This window comes from Ursus maritimus, unplaced genomic scaffold (genome assembly GCF_017311325.1).
Source record: "Ursus maritimus isolate PB19 unplaced genomic scaffold, ASM1731132v1 scaffold_14, whole genome shotgun sequence".
NCBI classification, from domain to species: domain Eukaryota; kingdom Metazoa; phylum Chordata; class Mammalia; order Carnivora; family Ursidae; genus Ursus; species Ursus maritimus.
The window spans coordinates 55,515,085-55,540,986 of record NW_024423786.1 but is presented as its reverse complement, the minus strand read 5'-3'; the positions used below and the strand labels follow the sequence as shown (position 1 = coordinate 55,540,986).

The window sequence follows — 25,902 nt, the reverse complement described above, 5'->3', positions numbered from 1 at the left end:
AGCTTTCCAACATCCCTGCACATTTACTAATTTCTGTGGGGAACACAGGTGTGGTATACAGCAGCAACAAGCAAATGTAAAGATACATCGTTCAATCATAAAGACTGAAAGGAAAGGTAGATACAGAGTCAGAATTTCCAATATCCACAAGAGAGGACAATATATATACACAAATCACTTAATACCCCTGGGGCCAAAGACACTGTAATGGAAATGAGATAAGTTTTATATAACTGTACAATTTTTTTCATTTGTGAAATAACAAAATATATTTCATACAAAGAGTGCGTAGAGGAATATTTTATTTTAGGTATTCCTGTCAGCAACATGCAGGGGAAACGAATACAACAGAGATCCCTGTTATGGATGAGGCACTTACGAGGCACAACCGTGCTTGTAACAAATAAAGACTGCTGTCCAGCCCTGAGTTTCTATGTACAAAATATACGAGGTGCTACACCTGAAAGTTTTCCAGCATTCTTTACATTCATAAAGTTTTCTGCCAGTGTGTCTGATTGGATTTACGAGATTTTAAGGACAGATGAAGACTTCCCCACAGTCCTTGGATTCAGGGTTTCTCCCCAGTGTGAGTTCTCACGTGGGCTCGCAGGTTTGTGGGGTACCTGAAGGCCTTCCCACACTGCTGACATTCATAGGGTCTCTCCCCAGTGTGAGTCCTCACGTGGGCTCGCAGGTTTGCAGGATACCTGAAGGCCTTCCCACACTGCTGACATTCATACGGTCTTTCCCCGGTGTGAGTCCTCACGTGGACCCGCAGGTTTGCAGGACACCTGTAGGCCTTCCCGCACTGCTGACATTCATAGGGTCTCTCCCCAGTGTGAGTTCTCACATGTGCCCGCAGGTTTACAGGATACCAGAAGGCTTTCCCACACTCCTTACATTCATAGGGTTTCACCCCGCTGTGCTTTCGCACGTGAACTTGAAGGGAGGAGTGACAGCTGAAGGCTTTCCCACAGTGCGGACATTCATAGGGTCTCTCCTCAGTGTGCGTCTTCACATGTGCTCTCAGATTGGCTGGGTACCAGAAGGCTTTGCCACACTGCTGACATTCGTAGGGTTTCTCTTCACTGTGCGTTCTCACGTGTTTTTGTAAGGACGAGGACCAACGGAAGGCTTTCCCGCACTGCACACATTCATAACGTTTCTCCAAACTGTGTGCCCTCACGTGTCCTTGAAGGGAGGAGTGACGAGTGAAGGCTTTCCCACACTGCTGACACTCAAAGGGCCTCTCCCCGGTGTGTGTCCTCACATGTTCCTGCAGCGAGGTGGAGCTACTGTACGCTTTCCCACACTCCTTACACTCGTAGGGCTTCACTCCACTGTGCATCCTCACGTGTCTTTGGAAATATCGAGGATGTCTGAAAGCCTTCCCACACTGCTGACACTCATAGGGTCTCTCTTCGCTGTGCGTTCTGACATGTTCTCGAAGGGATAAGGAACAACTGTAGGCTTTCCCACATAATGTACATTCATAGGGTTTCAGTCCACTGTGTGTTCTCACGTGTCTTCTAAAGTATTTGGGACAACTGAAGGCTTTCCCACATTGCTGACACAGATACGGTCTCTCTCCAGTGTGTGTCATCATGTGTCCTTGCAGGGACGCAGGATACTTGAATGTCTTCCCACACTGCTTACATTCATAGGGTTTCTCTCCACTGTGCGTTCTCACATGTTCTCGAAAATATGAGAGGCAACTGTAGGCTTTCCCACACTCTACACATTCATAGGGTCTCTCCCCAGTGTGAGTTCTCACGTGACGTGTAAGGTAGGACTGATACAAAAAGGCTTTCCCACACACATCACACGCATGGACTCTCTGTCCACAGTGACCCTTCACATGACCCTGAAAGGATGACAGGCAAGTGAAAGCTTTTCCACATTTCTTGCACTCTAAAGATTTTTTATTACTGAGACTCTTCAAGTCTCTCTTAGATGCTGTCCCAGTGTTCTGATGTTCGCAGGGTTTCTCTACGGGGTCTGCATCCGTGTGAGGGCTGTGGCTCGAGACACAGCTGCAGGCCAGCCCACATTCCGCACAGGGACTAGGTTTGTGTCCAGGCTGAGATGTTCCTGGATTCTCAGGGAAAGGACCATCTCTGAAGGCTTCCCTACACTTAGCGCATTCACAGGATTTCTCTCCAGTAGGACAATCCTCAAGCACAGTAAGACTTGGAATCTGCTTTACGGTTTCTCCACACCGATTACCTTCATTGCTCTCCCACACATGCTTCGCCCAATGACTTCTGGTCAAAACAGGAAGGCACACTGTTAGGGAATAATGATTATAACCCAAGTCCTTATTAATCATCTACTGATACTCATTAATGGTTATCTGACTACATCATGACCACCTCCAGGAACAGGCAGGTTTGTGGCACCATCTACACAGCTATAATGTAGAAGCAGCTAAATGCTCAAAATAAGGGCCCCTAAGAGCCACAACTGTCAGCACTTTTTACGTGTGGGTTTTCCTGATAACTGTTTTGAACTGAATTGTATTTCTGATGGTCAGTACCTACATCACATTTATTACGATACCGTGCTGTGTGATTCCAACTACACAACTGCCGAGCTAGGTTTATACCTTTATACCTTCTTTTATTTCAAGTTATTCTAACAATTTCCCAAGATCCCCCTTTCTCCTTTGAGAGAGAGAGGCACTCACCTTAAACATCTCTCCTGAGACTGGGACTGATCTCCAATGTGATGAAACACCCAGTTTTCTCCAAAAAGAGCCCAGGAATCATTTCTTATAAATCTTACTATTTTCTCTTCACTGGATAGTTCATTTTCCAAAATACTCAGCTGAGTCCTCGATCCACAAGGTTTAACTTGAGTGCAACAATCTGCAAGAATTGGGAGCAAAATTTAATTTCTTGGGAATGATCTGATGTTTAAAGGTAAGAAAATTAAGAAAATAGGCCATATGTGGATTTCTATTCATATACTGATCCGAAATGTAAATGAGGTTCATCAGGAAGAATGAACATGTGACCACAGAGAAGTTCGAAGGATCCTACTGATTTGGGATTTGGGCAGTAAGAGGAAAAGTTTATGAAAAGGCAGCCCATTTACTCAGAAATACTTCAAAATCGATGGAGACTAATGTGAAGATAAGTGTTATCAGAAAAGTAAAATAGGAAAGAAATGGGCAGGATACATACATGCACATGCTACCTCTATGAAGGATTACAGAAAGGCTCACCACGTGAGTATAGATGGATGAACTGTCTGACACGGAAGCAAGGTAAGGGACAAACATCACCCTTCTCAAACAAGGACTGAGTCACATTCCTAATGGACATGTGCAAACGCCATTCCCTTCCAAGGGTAGCTGGAAGGCATCGAGGCCCTCGGTGAAACCTGACTGCACTGTCCCAGCTGCCACTGGGAGGTCAGACAGTAGGTGTGGTTGCCGCCCAGCCCTTGGAGAACAGCCCAGCATGAGGGAGGATTTGAAGGGCAACAAGCAAACTGGAAAAGGGGCTGTTAATTTGGTCTTCAAGGTCACTGAAGATGATGAAATGTGAGTTTAACTGCAGCATGACTATCACGAGAAATGTGGATTAAGCACAGTGCATCTTTCACAGAAGTGAGAACCACAGAGCAGGGCTCACTGCCCCAAAGCAACACTGGAGACCACATTCACATTTACAAACCTAGGGACTCTCACACTTGGATCAAGACTAATAGAGAGTCAATTTAACACATGAAACTTCGTCTTCACGGGAAAGATCTGTGACCCCGCGTGGTTTCCATGAAGGCTTGGACCACGTCTGTCTCTTTGCCAACGTACCCCCATTCCTCGGCCCCAGTAAGATCGGACACTCGTAAGAAACATTCGTTCCCTAAAACTCTGGTGAAGGGGTGGAGCCATGCTTACCCAGGGAGGCCAGGTTCCTGCAGGTCTCCAGCATCACGTCTCTGTAGAGCCTCCTCTGACCACCGTCCAGCAAAGCCCACTCCTCCGGGGTGAAGTCCACAGCCACGTCCGCAAAGACCACCGCCTCCTGAAACATCCCACAGATTCTACTCAGCAACGCTCCCTCCTCACCCACGTGTGTGGGAGGTGGGGGCAATAGGCAGGGAACTGCACTCCACTCCTAGGACCCGAGTCACACCCGTGTGGGAAGTGACAACACCTCCACTGCCATGCCCCCACTGATGGGAAGGGCTGGGAACCCGAAGCACGGGGTGATGGCGACGGCTGATACAGACTTACATACACCCCAATACAGGCTGTTCTTACTGAGACACAGCGGATCTGAGCACTCCGGTACGGTAAAGAATGAAAAATCAGACAGCACATCTTTGAGTTGCCCAGAGATGATTATTGCCTTGTCAGCCCAAGAACTGGAACCAGAAGGTCAGGATGTTGTGGACGCCTGACTTGAGCGGCTCTCTCCTTGGGAGGCAACAGGGTCAAGGAGCCTGGTGTAGTCCCCTCTACCCCGGCAGAGGCAGACGTGACCCCTTCCCCGGATTAGGTGGACTGTGAGCACGGACACAGGGCCCAGGGGCCTGACACACCTGGTTCATAAGAGTTCTGGTTCTTGAAGAATCATGGAAGTTAGAGGGGCCTCAAATATACACCCCAGTGCCCAGAATTCAAGAAGGGCACCAGAAAGAAAAGCCCCCGAGGAATTGATGGTACCAGCCACTGAAGACTTTAATAGAAAAAGAAAACAAGGCTAAGCCATACCTTCAGAGCAACAAGGGATGACAACACACTCGTGAAATACAGAATTTAAAAAATTATTTTTTAAAAAAAAATCAGAGATTGTCTACAAAACTATGTTCTCAAACCTTAATGAAAAAAAAAATCCAATATGCCAACCATATCACTTAATAGGAAGATAAATTCTACTTCAACTGTGGCTATAACTGGGGTTTGCTTATCACACACCTGGTAAGCCCTGTATTTTAAATATATTTTAAAAATTCGTATGACAACCATGAAAAATAAAAGACAACAATATAAAGAAAAATAATATGGTCAAATAGTGGGGAAAGAATATGAGCAGATACTTTTCCACAAAAAATATGCAAGCGGCCAACAGGTTCAGGAAAAGATGCTAGACGTTAGTTATCAGGGAAATGGACGTCCAACTATAAGCAGACGCCCCTTCAAAACCACTAGAATGGTTATAAAGAAACGAGTGTTGGTGAGGACATGAGGAAGGGGGAATTCTCATGCATTTCTGCTGCTGGGGATGCGAAATTTCCTTTGGAGGAATCTGGTGCACCCTCAAAACGATGAACACCGAGTTACCATGCAATACGGCAACTCCACTCCCAGTACCGATCCACCCAAGCCAATTAACCAACACCAACACTAATTTCCATATACTCTCAGCAGCTTGATTCAAAGTAGCCAGCAAGTGAAAACCACCCAACAGCCTACGAACTCTCTGAAAATGAACAAAGGAGATGTGACTCAAATGAAATTAGAAGGCCACAGGGGGAGATCCCACCAGTACCACTCATCCTCCATTGCACTCAATAGAAAGAGACAACCCTGGACACACTACTGCCCCAGTAGGAGAAAGGAAGGAAGATGTCCTCCTACCCTGGCAACAGCCCAGCCAGTGAGAGATCGTCACAGCCCAGCCAATCAGAGACAGTCACAGCCCAGCCAATGAGAGAGTCACAGCTCAGCCAATGAGAGACAGTCAAGCCCAGCAAATGAGAGACCATCACAGCCCAGCCAATGAGAGTCACAGCTCAGCCAATGAGAGACGGTCAAGCCCAGCCAATGAGAGACAGTCACAGCCCACCCTATGAGATGACGCTGCAGGCAAAACCCACAAGTTTGCTCCAGTGGATGTCTGGTTTGGAACAGTCCCTCACAACAGCCCCTCTCCTCTATAAAAGAGAAAAGAGAGGTCGCCCTTTGTTCTCCAGACCCGCCTGTGGTTTTACATAACAGAACTGTAAATCTCGGGGCACCTGGGTGGCTCAGTCCATTGAGCATCTGCCTTTGACTCAGATCATGATCCCAGGGTGCTGGGATCGAGTCCCGCATCAGGCTCCTTGCTCAGCGGGGAGCCTGCCTCTCCCTCTGCCTGCCTCTTTCTCGCTCTCTCTCTGACAAATAAATAAAATCTTAAAAAAAAAAGAATTGCAAATCTCTGCTATTACCAAACAAACCCATTTTTGCTAGTAAAATAACTGGCAGGTTTACACTTAACCAACTGAGCCACTCAGGCGTCTCTGGTAGGTTTTAACTTTTAAAGTTAACATTACATGATCATCAGCCATTCCCTGACTCTTACAAATCAACTCCAAATTGTCTTTAAAGAAAATTCGGGTCTTCCTCTAGATGTGGAATCCACCCAGGTAGCATTTAAGTCTATGTTTATTAATGAGCAGAACCAGTATCTTTTTCCTTTAGTTAAAAGAACCAGGATAGAATACGAAAATATGTCCACTGCAGCCAATTTGGCAATTTTGCAAACCACTCACACATCCTAGATGAGTCATCTAAAAGAAAAAACGCTATAATTTTTTTAAATTTAATCACTTTTTTTTTATAGTAAACTCTATGCCCAAGCAAGGTGGGACTTGAATTCACGACCCTAAGATCGAGAATCGCACACTCTACTGACTGAGCCAAATAGCCGCTTCAAGACCACTAAAATTCCTAATTTTCAACTCTGGCAAATGGAAGTTCCTAAACAAATCCCAAACCTGACTCATTTCTCATATTTTTGCAGATGCCCAGGACATCAGAAAAAAGATCACTACCAACTTCAGCGCTCCCACGTCTGCATCCCTGCAGCCAGCCTTTCCAAGGCCTCCTCATTCCCAATGATCGAGCTCCCAGGAAGGACAGGGGCCCTTCCCGGTCTTCCCTTGTAATCAGCTCGAAGAAACCACTCTCCACATTGGGAATGAATCTCTGTCCTTGTTGGCACATGCCCAACCCCTTGCTGTACACCAACCCGCACCTAGGAGGACAACACAACAAACAGTAGGGGCCCCTGACGAACCCCAACAGGTTCCTGTCTCTGAATCTCTGAACCCACTCCCTTTTGTCTGGGTCCTTTGAGAGACACACCATTTTCGACTTAGTTCCTAAGCCCCTATGCATTTAACTGGGCGGACACTTTTTAAACAAATGTTTTTGTCCTAAAAGGGGGAAATTATTCTAGAATTTAATAACAGTAATCAAATAGCCAACCAAAGGAAATAAACGACCCTTCCACATCCTTCATCTGCTCTGTCTCTGACACACTATAGTGGAGACTGGGGACACCGATGATTCGTCTCACTTAGATCACCTGCCATCCTCTTCCTGGGCAAAAGCCTCAACTGATAATGGCAGAGTCACAGTGTGCCTCCCATCAAGATTAAAATAGATCCCTCAAACCATCTCCCCAGAATTCATCAATAACCTATAGATAAAGAAGTCCTTTAAGACACCAAGCCCATAAAAGAAAATTACAAGCTCAGAGGCCCATCATCCCATACACTAGTCCCTGTAATGGCCTGTTTTCACCTGGGAGAAAACCCAATGGCCAAAGATGGAGGTTTGTCTAGAACCTCTGAGCAATATATACCATTATTAACCCTTGGCACCCTGTTCTCAATATATACCATTGTTAACCCTTGGCACCCTGTTCTTCCTAACCTCCATGGCTACGGACTCAACTCCTTCTCTATGCAAATTCCAGGAGGACTACATGACTCCACGTTTTTACCAACAGAATAAATAAAATTAATAAAATCAATTTAATAAATTTAATAAAAATTAAATAAATTAATAAAAATAATTAATAAAGTAAATTTAAAAATTTTCCCCAAGTCTGAAAACTGCCAATATTCAACCGGCTACTTTCAGACCTAGGGCCCTGGTTTAGAACCATCATACAATTTAGATTTTCACGTTACTTTTGCTTTCATAGTCGTTACCTGTCAAAGCATTATAAAAGTATCCAACAAGGAGATAATCTCCAGGGATTACCACCTTCATAAATAGGGACTGGATATGAAGTGCTTGAGACTCCTCCCCTCTAATCCTTCTTGTTACTCAAATATGGTCTGAGCTGATTTCCAACTGCTATGCACTTTCCCTATGATGTGGGACATCACAACGAGGAAAGGTCTTTCCTGGCACCAAGGAATAAAACCGGTAAATATGGAAAACTGATTCATAATCAAGGATGCATTTGAGAAAAGATCTCTATCAAAAGAGGGAAATGTAAAAATTAATATAGGGAAACCTTGCTAAGAATGGAGTCAGGAGGGGCACCTGGGTGGCCCAGTCAGTTAAGCAACCAACTCTTGATTTCAACTCAGGTCACGATCTCAGGATTGGGAGATCAAGCCCTGCATCAGGTTCCACATTTAGCGGGGAGTCTGAGAATTCTCTCTCTCTCTCTCTCTTCCCTTCCCCCCCTTCAGGCTCTCTCTCAAATAAATAAATCTATTTTAAAAAATGGAACCAGGAGACCAGCAGGTGGAGCTCCCACACCCTACCACTCATGTCAACTGCAGACCCAACAGTTGCAAGTGGATACCACTTTACTATGATAACAGGAAGATTATTTCCCCACGTGGCAACAGCGCAGCCAATGAGAGACAGTCACAACTCAGCCAATGAGAAGCAGCGATACTTCCAAGCCCAGTTTGCTCCAGTGGACTTTTTGTTTACAACAGCCCCTCCCCAATTCCCAGTTTCCTCTATAAAAGAGCTGTCTCTGCTCTGTTCTCTGGCTTGCCTGTGGTCTCACTGTAGCCTGCTTTTCAGAATTGCAATTCTTACGTATTTCAGAATGAGCCCATTTTTTCTGCCAAAATTAATGACAGTTTTACTTTAACTCACTTCAATAAGCAAAATGGGGTATATTCATACAATGGAATATTATTCAGCAATGAGCAGAATTGAAGTACTGATCCAGGACACAAAATCAATGAACCCTGAGAACATTCACAGGCTTCACAAAGACCATACACACATGGTATGATATCATTAATACGGAATGTCCAGAATAAGCAAATCAATAGAGAGAACGATTAATAAAATGTCTAGAAGCCAGGGCTAGGATGCATTAGAATGTGGAGTGACTACCACTAAATACAAATTTTCTTTACGGAATTATTTAAATATTTTATTTTTTTAAGATTTTATTTATTTATTTGACAGCGAGAGAGACAGCCAGCGAGAGAGGGAACACGAGCAGGGGGAGTGGGAGAGGAAGAAGCACGCTCCCAGCGGAGGAGCCCGATGTGGGACTCGATCCCAGAACGCTGGGATCACGCCCTGAGCCAAAGGCAGACGCTTAACGACTGCGCCACCCAGGCGCCCCAGGCACCCCGGAATTATTTAAATATTTTTAAATGAGAGTGTGAGGATGGTTGAACAATTCTGTAAATACAATAAATACCACTGAACTTTATGCTTTAAGCAGATAAACTTCAAGGTATGTGATCCGTAGCTCAGTTAGAGCTATTTAAAAAAAGATAGTTATAGAGGGGCACCTAGGCAGCTCAGTCACTTAAAGTGTCCAACTCTTGATTTCAGCTCATGTCTTGATCTCAGGGTCATGAGACTGAGCCCCACGTCGGGCTCCAGGAGTCTGCTTGAGAGTCTGCCTTCTCCCGCATCCCCTCCCTCTACTCACATGTGCTGGCTTGCTCTCTCTCTGAAAAAGAAAAAGTCATAAAAGCTAAAAATATATCCTCCTTAATCTTTTGGCAATTTTATTAAAAAAACAATCAAATTTAGGCAAATAAAAGGAAGTATGAAAAAGAAACAAAATTACAATTTCAGGGACTAAGCAGATGGAGGAGATAGTACAAACTAGCTGTGGGAAGATTTTTTTTAGATTTTTTTAAATTTATTTGGGAGACAGAGAGAGAGAGAGAACGAACGATTGGGGGAAGAGCAGAGGGAGAGGGAAAAGCAGACTCCACACTGGGTGCAGAGCCCAATCCCACGACCCAGAGATAACAACCTGAGCCGAAACCAAGAGTCGGATGCTCAACTGACTGAGTCATCCAGGCACCCCAATTTTTTTTTTTTTAAGTAGGCACCATGCCCAGCATGGAGACCGACACGGAGCTGGAACTCACGACCCAGAGATCAAGACCTGAGCTGAGATCAAGATTTGGATGCTTAACCAAATGAGCCACCCAGGGCCCCACGGGAAAAGATGTTTTAGAATAGAAGAAGAGGAATAAATGTATACAAATTGGTAACATACCTGAGATGATTCAAGGTAATAAGGACGTCCTTGGTCATTACGGAAATGAAATCAGTAGATTCAAATATCCCCACACTTTATCTAAAGGCATCTCAAACGGTACGTAGGCCAGGTACCAAGCATTTAAACATCGGTGACTCCCAATTGTAGAAAGGGATCACAGAGTATTACCAAGATGGGAAAAGGACCATTCAAGCAGTACTGAAAGGCAACATTCATAAATATAAAGGCAAAAGTCTGTTTAGAAGACAATCTTACAAAAAAAAAAAAAAAAAAGAAGACAATCTTACACATATATGATAGATAACATTAGAAGACAAAACCAAGTCTGTTTTATTCTAGAAATGGATTTGATATTGACTCCTCTATGAGTACCATTTGCTCCACTAATGGAAAGACGAATGAACCACAGGCTTCCAATCCACACATGCTGAGGCCATGCCTGTCTCATGTCATGGTGCACTAATGACAACTGACTCAGAGACCAGCTGGGAACGTGCACCATCAGGAAAAAAATGGTGTCTAAACGAGACCTAGAGCCAACCCCCTATGTGACTGGTACCTTCCAAGGTCAGGAACAAGTGATGAGGAGGCATATCCACAATTCTACGCCTGTGAAGGCCTGGCCAGTGCGGCAACGGAAAACAAGAAACTGGCGAGAGATTTACAAAAGGAGAGGAAAACTTCATGATCAGCAGGTGATCAGATGTAGTGTTTAGAAACCCCAGGATCCTACAGGCGAAATTATTAAAGCATACGGGTAAGCCTAGCAAGAGCGCTGGTGAAGGACCTATCGTGGGAAATCGAACGCAGCCTATGTGTGGTTACTGGAACAAAGCGACGTTTTAAGAGACCATTCAGTCTCCTTCTCACCAGGGACCCGGGCGCCTGCCAGGCCACTGACTGTCACTGCCGCGACAAGTGCCGTCAGGCTCTGGAGGGAAGAGGACCAACACGACGTCCTGTTTCCGCAGGAGCTGACAGCGTCTGGGGTTCAGAGGCCTTCAGAGGCTTCTGGGATAGAAGCAGCCCGACAGCACCACCAGGCGTCAGCCGCAGAGCAGAGCACCCCAGCCAGGTGACAGGACAGAGCAGCACTCGCTCCAGGAACCGCCACGACCTAAGTGTTGCTTGCATCTGGCCAGGACAGTTCCTGGAGAAGCACCGTCCCACGGATCCTGCGACGCTCTGAAGCGGGATCATCAGCGCCCATCAGGTCAGAAACCAGACGAGAACAACTTTCGGAAATTGCAGAATCGGCCGCCAGCAGACAAAGGATCGGCACAGAGAGCCCTGAGACCGGGCTGTGTTGATGCAGTGCAGCCTTGTAAAGCAGCACCTGCACTCTTCCTGCTTCTGAGCTGCGAACACCTGCTCCTCCCTGCTGTACTTCTTCCCTCTGTGTGTCCTCCACCTCCCCAGAGAACGCTTTCCTTCTCTGTCACCTGTCACCACACCCACAGAGGCTTTGCCCCACACCGCAGAGTTCCGGGCGACGCCAGCTGAGGGTCGTACATGGAAACTCACCCTGAGGCCAGCGACCCGGAGCCAGGATCGGATCCCACAGGTCCGAGCTCAGCCCCCCGAGACGGCCCCCACCCTCCCACACACACACACGTCAGACCCCAAGCGCAGGTGACACCCGGGTTCCCATGCCCCTTCCTTGGGTTCCAGTAATTTGCTGGAAGGGCTCACAGAACTCAGGGAAACACTTACCTATGCTTTCCAGTGTAGGAAAGGATGGATAAAGGATACAGATGGACAACCAGACAAAGGGACGCACAGGGGGGAGGTATGGGGAAGGCGCGTGGAGTGTCCATACTTTTCTCTGGATGCCCCACCCTCCCCACACCCCCACGTGCTCACACACCCGCTTCTACTGGGATTTTTATGGAGGCTTCACCCCGTTGGCATAACGGACCATTAACTCCACTTTTAGCCCCTCCCCTTCTTAAGAGAATGGGAGCAGGACAGAAGCTCCAGCTTCTGATCACCGCAGGTCTTTCCGGCGACCGGCCCCCACCAGGAGCCATCCAGGAGCCCACCCAGAGTCGCCTGATGCAACAAAAGATGCTCCTATCCCCCAGCAAGTGACAAGGGTTTCAGGAGCCCTGTTATCAGGAACCGGCGGCAGAGACCAGTATGTACTTTCCAAGTCTCGCGAGCCCGTAAACACAACGGGTGCTACAGGGCAAGGAACGTCATCGGACCCGGAGACGAGGAAAGAGAGACAGACCATGAGTAAACCGGGCTCAACATCTCTCGGGGCGCTTTCCTGGTCTGGAGGGGGCTTCCTGTCGAACACAGTGTGGGTCATTTCTCAGGCAAGAAACGCTGAGAGCTCCAGGTTCATGAAGAGATGTGGCTGTATGAGGTTATGTTCACAAACCTGCCTTAATAAAAGGTGAACACACCACGCTGCTGCATTTTTCGTGAAGCCTGCTGAGCTCGGAAAATGGACAAATACGGGGAATATCACGTAACCAGTGTTAACCATCGAGATCTTACTTTAGTGGATGTGATCAGTTTTCAAAGATGGATCGAGTCTGTTTCAATCACTCGTCTCAACGGAGCAAAATACTAAGTGAACAATCGTTCCACTACATTGTCCAAGTTTCCAATTAATGGAGCTCTCGTGCTACATAAAGCCTTCACCTTGTCTTTCTCTTGATCCCTGAGGCATAAATTGCTTCAGAGAAGGTGAACCAGCAGGTGGAGCTTTGTAAATAATCCTCCTTGTAGCTTCTTTTTAGTCTTCAATGGTGAACTGCTTCTCTGTAGTACACAGATACGGTCTACCCTTGTCTCTTGTTTGGATCAAGGTGCGTGTGCTCACAAGAGCGTTCACAGCACGTGGAACAGGAGAGTACAGTCACCAGTCTGCCAAACACAGCTGAGGAGAACGCTGGTTCCTGCTGAACACACGTCTCTGCTGCACGTAGCAGGATGGGAGCAAAAGACGCCTTCACGTGTCACTGTACTGTTAGAGACGACGAATGTAATAACTCCCTCGTTACCTTCTCCTCTGTGTTTTTAGTTGTTAGGTAAGTTAGCTTTTCCTAAACGTGAAACCCCATTTCAAGTCTTATTTCTTTTCAGACTCTTTTCAAGCATCCAAATGTTACTTCTCACCCCGAGCGACTAACTGGTAATGATAGACACAGACCTCTCTCGGGGCGCCTGAGTGGCTCAGCCATTAAGCGGCTCAAGTCATGATCCAGGATCGAGCCCCACATCGGGCTCCCCGCTCGGCAGGAAGCCTGCCTCTCCCCCTCTAACTCCCCTTGTTTGTGTTCCCTCTCTCGCTGTCTCTGTCAAATAAACAAATAAAATCTTAAAAAAAAAAAAAAAGACACAGACATCTCTCTACTGCTGAAAGGCAGTACATGCTTGATTTTTTACAACCACTTGTAGAGAAAACTGATGATGTAGTTTTAGTTAAAGACAATATTGTAATTCTTCCTTTACTCATAACTCAAATTTGATTATGTAGGTCACACCCAAAAAGAATAGAAAGATAATCATAGAATCAGATTTTTAGGAAGTTTCCAGAATGCAAACTCATCAATCTCAGGGTACACTTAATCACTAGAAACAAGCAGTTGGAAATTAAATATTAAAAAGAGACTTTTTTAAAAAGACTGTATTTATTTGAGAGAAAGAGAGAAGAGCATGAGTGGGTGGGAGGGGCAGAGGGAGAGGGAAAAGCAGATTCCCCACTGAGCAGGGAGCCCAACGTGGGCTCAATCCCAGGACCCTGCGATCATGACCTGAGCCAAAGGCAGATGCTTAACAGACTCAGCAACCCAAGTGCCCTAAAAAGAGACTTAACATTAACCTTTATAACTGCTATTAAACTAATTGTCCCCATGGCTGAAAATATGTCTAATGGGAAGATGTAAGCTGATTTAATGGAAAACCTACAGAACGTTATTCCATGACACAGGGCATAAAGAAAGAAATAGATGCCAAAATGAAACCATAACGTCAACTCTCTCAAAAGGTCAAGAGTTTTAAGAAAATTTCAGTAAATCTACAACCAGGTTTGTCTGGGGTTTTGTTATGGAATTTGTTCATTTGTTTGTTCTGTTTGAACTTAAAAGACACTACTTCTTTTTTCCTTTTGTAAAAGACTTTAAGTCATCTCTATGCCCAACGCAGCTCCAGCTTGCAACCCCAAGACCGAGAGTCGCGTGCCCTACCAACTGAGCCAGCCAGGCACGACTTCCTGCACTGAAATGTAAGGGAATTTCTAAGAATTGGGGAGCTAGGTTACAGAACAAACTAGGGGATTTTACCAATAGAAATCACAGCCTTTTAAAGTATATTAATATGAAAATACAAGAAAACCTCACTTAGAACTGAGTGGGGAGGCCGCAGGGGAAGCTCTCAATCCCTGAACTTCCAGAGCAGCACCTCGCAAGTCTACACTTTAGGTACGTTACTGCTCCAAGAAGAGGATGGAGGAAGGTTTCCTCCGACCCTGGCAACAGCATGACCGATGACATGGTCACAGCTCAGCCAATGAGAGACATATACAGGCCAGCCAAAGAGAAACAGTCAATGCACAGCCAATGAGATGGTCACAGCTCAGCCAATGAGAGACAGTCACGGGCCAGCCAATGAGATGGTCACAGCTCAGCCAATTAGAGACAGTCTCAAGCCAGCCAATGAGATGGTCACAGCTCAGCCAATGAGAGACATTCACATCCCAGCCAGAGAGAAACCAAGACACGTGGAACCCCGTTTGCTCCAATGGACATTTTCTTTGGAAGAGCCCCTCCCAAGCCCTCCTCTCTTCTATGAAAGAGCTTCCTTCCCCAGACTTGCCTGTGGTTTGGTTGTGGCTTACATGTCCCATATTACAATTCTCTGCTATTCCCAGATGAACCCAGTTTTGCTGGAAAATAGATGATGGTTTTACCTTTAAGGTCAGTGTTACCTGACTATCACCACGGACCAGAGCAGACCCCAGCCTCTCCAAGCTGCTGAGCGCACCGGTGCGGGTCCCCCAGTGCCCACGGCGCTCACTGCTTTCTCCCGACCCTGAGCCGGGGGGGTTTAAGTGTCGTCCTGGGCTCAGAGCCCGCTCCCCGCCTGCGCTCTGCAGGGTCTCTGGGGACCCGTGTCAGGGGCCTGTCCTCTCTGACTAGTCATCTGGCTTTTGTTCCAGCGCCTGGATAGAACTGGGCTGTTGCTCTTGGGTCCGTGCCTGACGGAAATGCGCGGGCCTTGGTCTGATTTCTTCTGTAACGAGGCTACTCCTCTAGAAACCGTGTTTAGAAAATTCTTTTGGGTCTAGAGAAAACCACCAGGAAATGGATTCTGCTCATCAAAGCGCTGTGAGAGGGCGCCCGACGGGGACCCTGGCCAGTTTTAGGTTTCAAAACCATGGTCGCGGTTCGCCTGGGTGGCTCAGTTGGTGAAGCAGCCGACTCATGATTTGGGCTCAGGTCATGAGATCCAGCCCCAGGTGAGGCTCAGCGCTGGGCATGGAGTCGGCTTGGGATTCTTCCTCTCCCTCTGCCCCTCCCCTCTCCTCACCGTGGCCTGCTAGGAAGCTTTCTCTAAAAACACAAAAACAAAACAAAACAGAAAGGAAAAAAAGAAGAAGAAGAAACCTGGTTCCACCTAAAATGCACTGCTAACAACTTAACCAAATGAACTAAAGTAATTTAGAACTACGATGGCCTTTATGGGGAACTTCCGATCTCGATCTCCCCAAACTTGTTTTACTGAAAATTAAATTAGGAAGTCATGATTCCAAAACACTGAATACGATACACATTTTAATCGTACCTCAAGACCTGCAAATATTTTCAGGAATCTAAGTTCGCCTCCTTACAAAAGACATTTGAAATTAACTGAGGCAAACAACTGAGAGAAGACAAATGGCTTCTGAAGCGTCTTGCTCTCCTGCCCGGCTTCACGGTCCGCAGATACGCGGCAGCGGCTCTGCACCGGGCTCTGCCTCCAACCACCTTTCTAGAAACTCCGCTGACCTTCCCTGGTCTTCTGACCCTGCCCTTGCTCCCTCCTCACCTCTGTCTATTAAATCCGAGCATCTTTAAAGATAAGGCTTCTCCCAAATGTCTCACGTTCCCTGGACTGAGGCAGAAGTGCCCTGAGTGACTGAGAACCCCCATATCTTGCTGAAGAACATAACACAGCTTTTCTCTTTTTTTTTTTTTTCTTAAAGATTTTATTTATTTATTTGACGAGAGAGAGCGCGCGAACACAAGCAGGGGGAGCTGCAGGCAGAGGGAGAAGCAAGCTCCCCGCTGAGCAAGGAGCCCGATGTGGGGCTCGAGCCCAGGACCCCGGGATCATGACCTGAGCCGAAGGCAGACGCTTCACCGACTGAGCCACCCAGGCACCCCCATAACACAGCTATGCAACCTGCCAACAGTTTCCCTGATTTATGCACGTTATTCCCCATGCGTGTTGGTGCAGGCCAGGCCACACGAGAGATGACACTGACCCAGGAGAGAGGAACAGACGCCTCTCTTCTGGAAAGACATGATGACACTCGCTGGAAATCCCCGCGGAGCAATTACAGAAGCTTTTCCCAACACTGCAGACTCCCACCCAGTCCTGCACACCAAGCCCGTGAACCTGTACGTGGCCGCTACAAGGGACTCCAGCTTGGCTTCCATGTAACCGCGGGTCTTTCTTCACATGTGGAATCTACCCAGGCAGCAGCTGACGGGCTGAGCCGGGATCTTTCTTTTTACTTAAAAGCACCAGGATGGAATGGGAAACCGTGTCCCCCGCGTATGTCGTTACTCTGGGAAACTAGCTCACTCAGAGCCCACAAGACAGACAGCTGAAATTCTTAACTTTCACCTCTGGCAACTGAAACCCCCTAAAAACCCACATGTCCACTGGTTTGCACTGTTCTTGCAAAAAGCCAGGACATTTGAGAAAAGATCATTACCTGCCTCGATGCCCCCGGTGCCCGGAGCCCTCCTCCCAGCCATTCCCAGTCCTTCCGCATTCCCACCGGCGGGGCTCCACCAACCACAGGGGCTCTTCCCCCGATTCCCTCTTGATGGGCTTGGAGAAACCTCTCCCCAGATGGGGAAGGACTCTGACCGTCCTTGTTGACCCCGGAGCTACACTCTTGATGCCCGAGCCCCTGGTGTCAAGCAGCCCCCGTCACAGGGAGCTCACGTCGCTCCCGTAGTGGGGGGGTCTCATGAACCTCGACAGGTGCCTGTGTCTGGACCGGTTCCCTTTCACTGAGATCCTGGGACACCGACACCATTTCCACGTGAGTTCCTGCGCCTCTGTTCACCTCCTGCTCTCTTCCCTCAGAAAGGATCATGCAGGACTTCAGTCTCCCAAAAAGGGAAAGTCACTCTAGAATTGGATGAAGGGACTCAAAATACCTCATCAGGGGATGAAAAGGCCTCTTGAACATGGTTTATTTATCTCTTGGCACCCTGCTGTTCCCAACTCCCACACGCTGACATCCTTCCCACTGAAAGCAAATTTTCAATGTAATGGAACTACGCAGTGCATTTTTCGTATTTCAGTTGTAAGGATGGCGAATGTGATTTGCTTTCATTTGAAAGTAACAGAAATACACTGGGGCGCTCAGACCCAGGGCTGCACAGTCGTTCTGACTTTCCTTGAATCTTAGAAGCCGATCTGGGTGATGGAGAATTTTGCAGGCTCTCCTTTGTTATGAATCACGGATGACTTCATTCTCTGCTCCCTTCCCAGACTCTTCACAGGAAGACAGAATCCACCTGTTACAGCTTTCTGCCTTCCAAGGACATAAAGTCCCTAAGGAAAAACTGCACTTTCTCACACTCAGGACTGACACACAGGGCGTCTGATCCGGGAACAAGCACTACATTCGGACCCACATGAAACTCCCACGACTGCTGAACGCTGACGGCTCAGCTTCCGACTCCCTGTGTAACCTGCGGCGAGTGCCTCTCACTGACGCAGTGCCCGTGGCTTATGGATGGGTCTTATTTAAATACTGAAAACAGCAGGGCGCCTGACTGGCTCAGTCAGACCATGCGAGTCTCGGTCTCAGGGTGGGGAGTTCGTGGGTAGAGAGATTACCTAAATACGTACATACACACGTAAAAATAAAGATAAAATAAATGAAATTGAAAATGGTACATATCGTGATTCCAAGTCCCTGGAAGGCAACACGCTGCGTTATGTGCCCTTAGTCCGGGCTCTGTCCGTTCGCCACGTGTAAGACCACAAACGTTCATGCAGAAAGTCAGCATGCCTGCCAGGGAGCCCATGACCTGATTATTACGGAGACAATGAGGTGCTCTTACCTCCAATGGGGATCAACTAAAAATGGCGCCTATGACCCAAACTTATTAGATGCTGTGCTTTAACTGTCTGCTCTGGCATCATGAAGTTTCCTGGCTCCAGGGGCACCTGGGGGGCTCAGTCAGTGAAGCATCTGCCTTCGGCTCAGGTCATGATCCCGGGGTCCCGGGATCGAGTCCCACATCGGGCTCCTGGCTCAGCGTTGAGTCTGCTTCTCCCTCTGCCCCTCCTCCCTGCTTGTGCCCCCCCCCCGACAAACAAACAAACAAACTAATTAATTAATTAATTAATTAAAAATGAAGTGTTCTGGCTCCAGACGTGACTACCTGGAGGCCAAAAGAAACCATTTTGCTGATATTTCTTCAAAAAAAAAAAAGAATAAAAGGGGCACCTGTGTGGTTCAGTCAGTTAAGCGTCCCAACTCCTGATTGTATTCAGCTCAGGTCATTTTTCAGGGTCGAGAGACCAAGCCCCACGTTAGGCTTTGCGCTGAGCATGGAGCCTGCTTAAGATTCTCTCCCTCTCCCTTTGCCCCTCCCCACACCCCCACACTCACACGCACCCACTCTCTCTCCCTCTCTGAAAAATAACAAAACAAACAAACCAAAAAAAACAAAAATGAAACACTGCTCTAGGAAACCACAGGCAAACATCTGTCTTGGTAAAAAGGTATGTTTTGCCCAAATGATATTTTAGAAAATTTCTAAGAGATACCCAACAACTGGGTCCAGAGAAGGACGCACAATATTGTAAATCTGGTACCTCTTAGTCCAGTAAAAAAAGAGAAGTCTGGTTTGGACGTAAAAACAATCTGGCCCCACCAGGGAGTTCACAATTCCCACAAGTCACCACTGGACGTCATGAACCCACGGGCCTGAAACAACATGTGCTCGTTAACGGGTATGAACACAGAAACGTTAATAAGCCACACAGAGTGCACACCTGCCAGGTCCCCCCTGTGCACCGACAATCCAGGGACGCCTGTCTGCACAAATGGGTGTCACACAGCTCCCTCCATCAGGGAGGGCGGGATGTTTTAGGCACGGTTTGTAGGTTTTCTCACTGCACCGAAGCCTTTCGTGTCGACAGGCCAGTGCGGGTCCTGTGGCTGCAATTCTCTGAGCAAACGTCACCTCTACCTGGGGAACAGCTCGCACGCGTCACGGTGACCAGGGCGCCCGTGTCACCAGCCAGGGCCTTCAGCAGCTCTGTTCTGTAAGGCCGCGTTTACACGGTCACAGTGGGCACCACCCTCAGTCCTCGGACCCAGCGGGACGCACTCACGTCACTACTTACACTCAACTGACACGCTGTGCAGAGATGCCCCCGAACACGGTGTCTGCGAGCCCCACGGTTGGTCCTTCCCAGCCTCATTCCCTCCCCTCTGGAGCCCCCCCACTCCCACCACGGAGACCTCACAGGACGTCCACGGCCCTGGCCCCCCTCCTCTGACCTGCAGCAGACAAAACGCCCTAGGCTTCAATACTGGAGAAGACTGGTGGCTTCGATTCAGAACCACCGAGCTCTGGAGAGCGACCTTCACGGCGCCTGCCCAGCGGAGGAAGACGACAGCGGGACTCCCACCACCTGGAGTCTCGTCCCCTGAAAAGTCACCTGCAGGTTCTCTCCAGTCGCACTGGAAGGGCCCCCGTCGGGATCTGCCCCCGACCCTGGTGTGGCCACGCTCCACGGAAGGGGCTCCTGGATGCAGGTGACACGTCTAGACTCACAGCACAGCCTGCCCGCCCTGCACACCGCGTGTGAGGGGACAGTCAAGATTTCCTGGATGGCAGCCTACGACACCCGCGCCCCAGGCTTCCCGGGATGTTGGACCCTGGCCCGGGTTCCTTTCCCTCATGCTGCATCTTCCCTCCTCCACGGAGACACATGCCCTTGTTGCATGTTCAAGACCCTTGCGGGAGGTGGGGGACCCTTTCTTGGGGTTCTGGCCTTTCAGGAACAGGCTCACTGGCACCCATGACAAAGTCATCGTCCTCTTGCCTTTTCTCAAGTGTCAGGCTCTGAAATCACAGTCGTTCCCTCCCCTGAACTACTAGGGGACGCGGGCTTATTACCCGAACTCACGTCTCTCAGCGCACAACCGCACAGGCTGTCTTACTGGGCAACATGTGGTTCCAAACAGTTCTGTGCAAAACAACACCTTTCGAAACATCTTCGAAGTTCTGCTACTCTTCCAAAAACCTGACCGGCTAAGCCCGTGTTCTGACCTGCACTGCCTCTTCCCGAATGGCCCGGCTCCCTCCTCGCCCTGAGCTCCCTGCAGCAGGGACCCCCGGGAGCCACACAGCTTTGCCTCCACGGCGAGAACGTTCCCCAGGCTGGAATGGGGGCCAGGAAACACGTCAGTCGGCTGCCTCCACACCCAGGGTCCTGGGTTAGAACTACGACACGATTTGATCCTGTTTTGTCTTTTACCGCCTGTGAATTTGTGAGAACGATGCAGACAGTGAGCAGATTCTCTGCCGTCTTACACTCCTGATAAACCTGCAGACCAGACGGCAACGCCTGGGAGTGTCGCCCTCCCGTCCTCCTCACTGCTCAGGGGTGGCCTCCGCTGGCTTCCACTGCTACGCACGTTCCCGCCAACAGAAGACACACCACCAGGAGAGGTCCTTCCCTGAGCTGAGGGAAAACCCACTAAGTAACGCAAACCTCCCTCTTACTCAGAGATGCTTCCTAGGAAACATTTCGGTCAAATGGAGGAAACGTAGAAATTCACACAAGGAAAGCCCATCTGGGATGGAGTGGGGGCCAGCAGGGGGCGCCCTCGGGACCTGCCCTGGTCCTCACTGGGCGCCCAGCAGGAGGCCCAGCACCCTGCAAGTCTACACTACTTTCCCTGGGACTTCACTGCCCCAGTAGGAGGAAACCAGCCTCCAGCTCCAGCACCACCCAGCCCATGAGAACAGCTCCCAGTTTCCTCCAAGACCCCTGTGTTCGCACAGCCACCCCGGCCCCTCCTTTCCTCTCTGAGAGAGCCTACCTCCCCTCTGTTCTCCAAATTGCCTGCGGTTTTGTGGGGCCTTATACGCCCAGAATTGCAATTCTCTGCAACTGCAGAATAAACTCAGTTTGGGGGTAAAATAACTGACCGTTTTAGTTTTCAAGTTACTGGTAATTAGAACAGTTGGCATTAAGAGAGGGATGGACGAATACCCTGTCAGAAACCAGCGGATGCAGTCACAGGCCCCCCTGGTTAGGGAAGGGGAAGCAGGTGCTGCGGGGCAGGGGCAGCGATGGGGACATTTGGGCGCAGGGCCCTGGGAAGACTGCTTCTCTACGGGGGATCATTTCCCTTGTCAACTTCGTGGACCAGATCTGAGTCCTGCGGATTTCGCAGTCACAGGAACAAGGAGAACACTCAAGCAGGAAGAGCCAGCAGGTTACGACCTGAGCCAAGGAAGAGGTTTCCGCTGGAACAAAACTAGCGTGATCTGCACGGGAAGCGACGGGGAAGTGCAAGTTTACTGCAAATGTGAAGAGTCCATCCACGCGGACAACGGAGACATGACAGCCCCTGGCCTGGAGAAAACACCAACAGCAGGTAGAAAGGGAAGAGCACGGACGTCCACAGCGTGCGAAGAACGCACGGGAACTCGGGAAGCAGGCACCCAGGTTACAGGCGACAACACGCTGGGAACGCTTCCACAGAAGGCGAAGCCCCACACGTGACAATGCGGCACCCCAGCGGGGATCCGAGAAACCCACGTGTGACCCAAGCGGATCCTGTGTCCCGCACCCGAGCCGGACAAAATGAAGCCGGGTAGCTCCCCGCGCCGGAGCGGGGGACGCACAGGCTGCCCCCACATCTGCGGGTCAATTTCACATCCCCCGCATCTACAATATGCACATCCCCCAGCGCGCCAGTATTTATTGTGCCTTTACCCTGGGAGACAGCAGTGGTGCCGACAACAGCAACGGATGAACGTGGGGACCCCGCGCCCCTCAAGGCCCAGAATGCAGGAGTTCACTGGGTGACCCAAGCTGCAGACACCTGCCCGAGAGAGACACACAAGGGTTGAGCAACCACACGGCAGCCATGACATGCACAGGGGCAGGGCTGACATTCTCCGACCGCACCTTCCACAGGGCGAAGTCCTGTGACACGAGGACGGTGGTGAGGACTACCATCAAGCTCCATCTGCAAGGGGCAGGACACTGGCCACCTTGGGGCAGCACAGTGGCGGACGCTCACACGCGAGAATATAAAGAGCCTAGTCCTGCAGATACGGCCCGAAGACAAAAGCTGTAAGTGTCGCCCGCACCGGACTCACCGGGCAGCAAGAGCCTGTCCGGGACACACGCGGGAGCAGACGCAAGTGGGAGCCAGCGCAGGTCAGCCGCCGGCTGCGCCCACACAGCACAGGAAACCCCACGGCAGAGGGTCAATCCCGGTCCCGCGATGGGGGCCAAGCTCTCCCTGCTGACACTAGCCCAGGGTGGCCGCTGCCAGGGGAGGAGGAGGGACCCTGAGCTCCCCGGAATGAACCCTGCAGCTCCACACACCGGGGGCCCCTCCCCCTCCGAGCAGAAACGGCCCCTCCTCCAGGGTCCCGGTTCTAACCAGGGAGGAAACCCTCACAGCTAGGTTCTGGCCCCTATAAGCTCCGCATTCATCGCCGTTCCAACAGCACCTGAACCCAAGGAGCCTTCCCTGTGTCTGACCTTCACAGACGTCCTCGGTTTCCACAAATCCCACGTAACTCCACCAACTCCATGGCCGAGGCCAAACCCATCATCAGTGCACAGCCCCAGGGCGGCCCCAGCTGGCCCCACCAGGGGCAGGTGCCTCTCCTGTTCCACGCTCTGCGGCTTCTCTGGGCATCAAGGGCTCCTTCTGCAGGGGTCCTTGGGGCTGGAGACCGCCCGCAGGGGAGCAACACCCCACTGCCCCTTCCTTCCCCTCCCACCAGGCCCAGCTTTAGGTGTGGCTGGTCCTCAGCCCAGGCGAGGCACCTGCTTCCAGCACCCTGGGTCATTTAAATGGGACAAAAACCCCAACCTAGAGTGTGAAGGGCAACGTGCAGAATCCGTCTTCCCGCCCTGTGCTCAAGGATCACGTCGGAAGAGATGTTCCTGGGCACGTTTATGGTTTCCAATATATGGACACTGTTTATCCTTTTCACAAAAGAGGTACCTGTTAACTTTACTCTCATGATAGCAAATCACACGTCAGAACTGATCACATCTCAGTTCACAGAATTTCCATGTATCTCTGACCACGAGCAATAAACCGGAAGTGGGTCAGGATCAGTGTCCCAATCGCCGACGCTGTATGAACGCTCACTAGCATTTGGACGAATCCTTTAATCCATGCCTCCACCCACCCAGCATGAAGGTGTGGAACTCCATGCAGTTTACCCCCAAACCCTAATGCAGAAGGACATTTTCTGGACTGAGGCACTTTTCCCCCACTGGATGTTCTCTGGATAAGCCCCAGAGTAACACGAGTCAGCAGGAAAAGCAAGACGTGACCCACTGACCACCCTCCATGCTAAAGGGGAAGAAAGGAGGCAGAAAGCATGCCATCATTTTACACCTGCTGAATGTGAGCTGCCCAAGAGCGAGCTGTCAGTACTGAGCTAGACAGGACAGTGCTGCCCCAGAGGACAGGCAGGCTTGACCTGAGCCCTGTGCTCCTGGGCAAACATCTCTGGAGGTGAAAGGAACTGCCTCCCCTCCCCTGCTGGGGTCTGGAAAACAGCAAGCTGCAAAAATGGCCCCTTCCCTATTCCACCAAAATAGGACTCACAGGGAAGTGTCCCCTGTTCACCCACTACGGGGCCGAGCACAGACCCTCCAAAGCCACACTGTGCCTCATCCACGACTCGCTCAGCTGCTTGTCCCCACCGACCCACAGGCACAGAATGCCTGCTGCCCCAACGCTGGTCTGGCTTCTCTCCTTCCTCCCGACCCTGAACGTGGTGGGCCTGCCCTCTGCCCGGGCCACACACAGCCTCTCCTGGGGACAGGCTGGCCTCGGGGAACTCCCGGGGGCATCATCACACCTGGTCATGCCTGCTCCTCCTTACTCCTCTCTGGAAGAAACCCCTTTTACACAACGTTGGAGACACTTGCAGGTCTTATGCTCACAGTGTTGGCCCTTCTGATGTAGCCCCCCTGCCCTAGTGCACGGCCCCTGCCCCCCAGCCTCTGCCTTCATCCTTCTCCATACAAGCCTCTCCTCACTGAATTCGCATGTTTCATCCGACACTGCTGTGACCCACTGTCCGGCACTGTCCCTTTCCCGCCCACACTTTCCCCAGGCGACTGTCCTGCCCACAGGCCGGACTGTGCCTCCCCCCCCCACCTGGTCAGAGCAGGTACTGAGAAGCGGAAGGAGCCACTGCCCACCCGAGCAAAAGAAGCTCTGAGCACAGGGAGGCCAGTCCTCTCCAACCACCTTTCTGCCACCGCTCCTCTTAAAGAAAAGCCCCGTTTCTGCTGACTGGAGGTGCTGGAGGGTCTCTGAGACTCGTCTCTCCTCGAGCAATCTTTGGAATGTTAAAAACAAGACAACAGACCCAAAATGGAGTTCCTCCTACTCAGCTCCTTGTCACCAAACCAAGAGTTAACTTAATTGCAGTTTCGGCCTCTCCCAGCAATGGAATCTTAAACCCGTCCATCAGGAATGAGCCGGTCAGCGGCAGCGAGCTCGTGGGGCAGCTAGACCCCCGCCATCCCGGAAAGGTGACCTGCCACGACCATCCACTATTTCTCTGTTCGAACTTCCTGCTCCCACTCCTGGTGCCTGTAAAAGTCTTTCATTTTGCGCAGCTCCGCCGAGCTCCTTTCTGTCCGCGAAATGGCACGCTGCCCGATTCCTGAATCACTGAATAAAGCCCATTACTCAGCTGAATTGTTTTTTATTAGGAACAAAGTGTCCTTAACCAAGCACGGATTTGATATTGTCTGTCAGGTCGGGGGGGCCACCTCAGCCGCCCCCTTCTTGCCCCGAACCCTTGACCGTCTGCGCTGGGGTCCTCCCGCCCTCCCTCGAACCCCCACCCAGAGGAGGACACGGCTCTGGACCGGGAACAGGGGGAGGGGCAGGGCGCTGAGACCCCACCCCCGGCCGAGGGCACAGGCTCGGGTCGGGACCCCCAGGGGCGGGGCCGCCCGGGCCAGGGCCACCTCCAGCCGGTTCCGGCCGGTTCGAAGCGGCCTCTCCGGGCTCTAGCCGAACCCGCGCACTCACCATCTCGCGGCCCCGCTCGGGGCTCTCCCTGCGTCCAGCCCGCGGCTGTGCGACCCAGGCCGCTGAGACCGTGGAGGACGGGACAGTAGCGGCCGTGCGGGGCAGGTGCGCACCAGCGCCGGGGCAGCAGGGGAGCGATGGACACGAGAC

At 50.2% G+C, this 25,902-nt stretch overlaps 1 protein-coding gene across 1 annotated transcript; it reads right to left on the bottom strand.

Moving 5' to 3' along the window:
- LOC103681667 (zinc finger protein 77) lies at window positions 1-25,894 on the bottom strand. Its single transcript, XM_040629648.1, has 4 exons — window positions 25,753-25,894; window positions 3,905-4,031; window positions 2,687-2,867; window positions 1-2,264 (listed from the first exon to the last, which is right to left on the bottom strand). The coding sequence occupies exons 1-4, from the start codon at window positions 25,753-25,755 to the stop codon at window positions 569-571; spliced, it is 2,007 nt and encodes a 668-aa protein (XP_040485582.1). The 5' UTR covers window positions 25,756-25,894; the 3' UTR covers window positions 1-568.
- Window positions 25,895-25,902: the final 8 nt, after the last annotated feature.